The sequence below is a fragment of the Wasmannia auropunctata genome, unplaced genomic scaffold (assembly GCF_000956235.1).
Source record: "Wasmannia auropunctata unplaced genomic scaffold, wasmannia.A_1.0 LD336076.1, whole genome shotgun sequence".
Lineage (NCBI taxonomy): Eukaryota > Metazoa > Arthropoda > Insecta > Hymenoptera > Formicidae > Wasmannia > Wasmannia auropunctata.
In genome coordinates, this window is record NW_012026814.1 from 780,771 (window position 1) to 781,841 (window position 1,071).

A 1,071-nucleotide genomic window follows, 5' to 3' on the forward strand; every position below is an offset into this window, starting at 1 on the left:
GTCTGCGTCGACTCGAAGTGCTTGTCACAACGGAAGATAGCTTAGCAAAAGCAAGAAAAAGGATCCCCATCTTCTCACGATACATTGCCACCAAGCACGTTCTGCCTATCATCCATCGTTCTTCATTTCTCCCAGCCTTTTACTACGACTACAGAACCTCCATCTACCGCAAAGACGTTGATTTCTGTATGCCCTTCGGACAAAAAGAATCTTCACCAAGCGAAGTCACAGCGAGGTTTCAGGAATATTTCGCTGAGCTTCCCATAGAAGTTACTGCCTTTTATACAGACGGCTCCAAATCCGACAAGTCTTCAATGCTTGGATCAAGTGTTTATTCGCCTAGTCTTGGATTCACTCTGTGTGAAAAACTTCCCTCTGCTTCCTCAACTTTCACAGCTGAGGCCTGGGCTATCCTGCAAGCCGTCAACGCATGCTTTGACTTTAACATTGAAAATGCAGTAATCTTCTCAGACTCGAAGAGCGTACTAGAAACGTTAGCTTCTCTAAGTTGCAATCATAGCAATCATGTTATCCATCAAATTAAGCATAAACTCTCCTTGGCTGAATCGCGCAAGATGAGCATCATTCTCTGTTGGATTCCCGCTCATAAGGGCATCGGAGGCAATGAAAAGGCTGACCGTTTAGCTAAACACGCCGCCGCAAACAGCAGGCGCCCTTTCTTTAAAGTTCCCTATCCGGATCTCCAGGTAGAGGCCAAGGAACATCGCTTTGCATCCTTCAGAGAATATCTGGAATCAACTGCCTTAGTCAAAGGCACTCAATACTCTGAAATATATAAGGATTACTCTGATAAAACCTGGTTCCACAACAAAGGCTTAAAGAGAGAGGAAATTGTCTGCGTGTCCAGGATTAGAAGCAACCATTATAACTTGCTTTACAGCCTTTTTAGAAAAAACATAGTTGATTCTCCTGCTTGTCCGTGCGGAGACCCTCGTCAAGATATCAACCACGTTGTCTTCTACTGCCCGCTTTGTATTTACAAGTCGGGAAAGCTTCGCTCCTTCATCAAAAAGAACTTTCCCCTGTACGCAATTGATCTTTTTCCTATGT

General features: G+C 44.4%; 1 protein-coding gene across 1 annotated transcript in view; it reads left to right on the forward strand.

The window, feature by feature from the left end:
- LOC105449478 overlaps positions 1–1,071 on the forward strand; it is an 8,177-nt gene that overhangs the window by 3,624 nt on the left and 3,482 nt on the right. Inside the window, exon 3 of the mRNA XM_011688735.1 lies at positions 136–854. Coding sequence (XP_011687037.1) covers positions 136–854 — 719 coding nt within the window. The remainder of the gene's footprint in view (positions 1–135; positions 855–1,071) is intronic.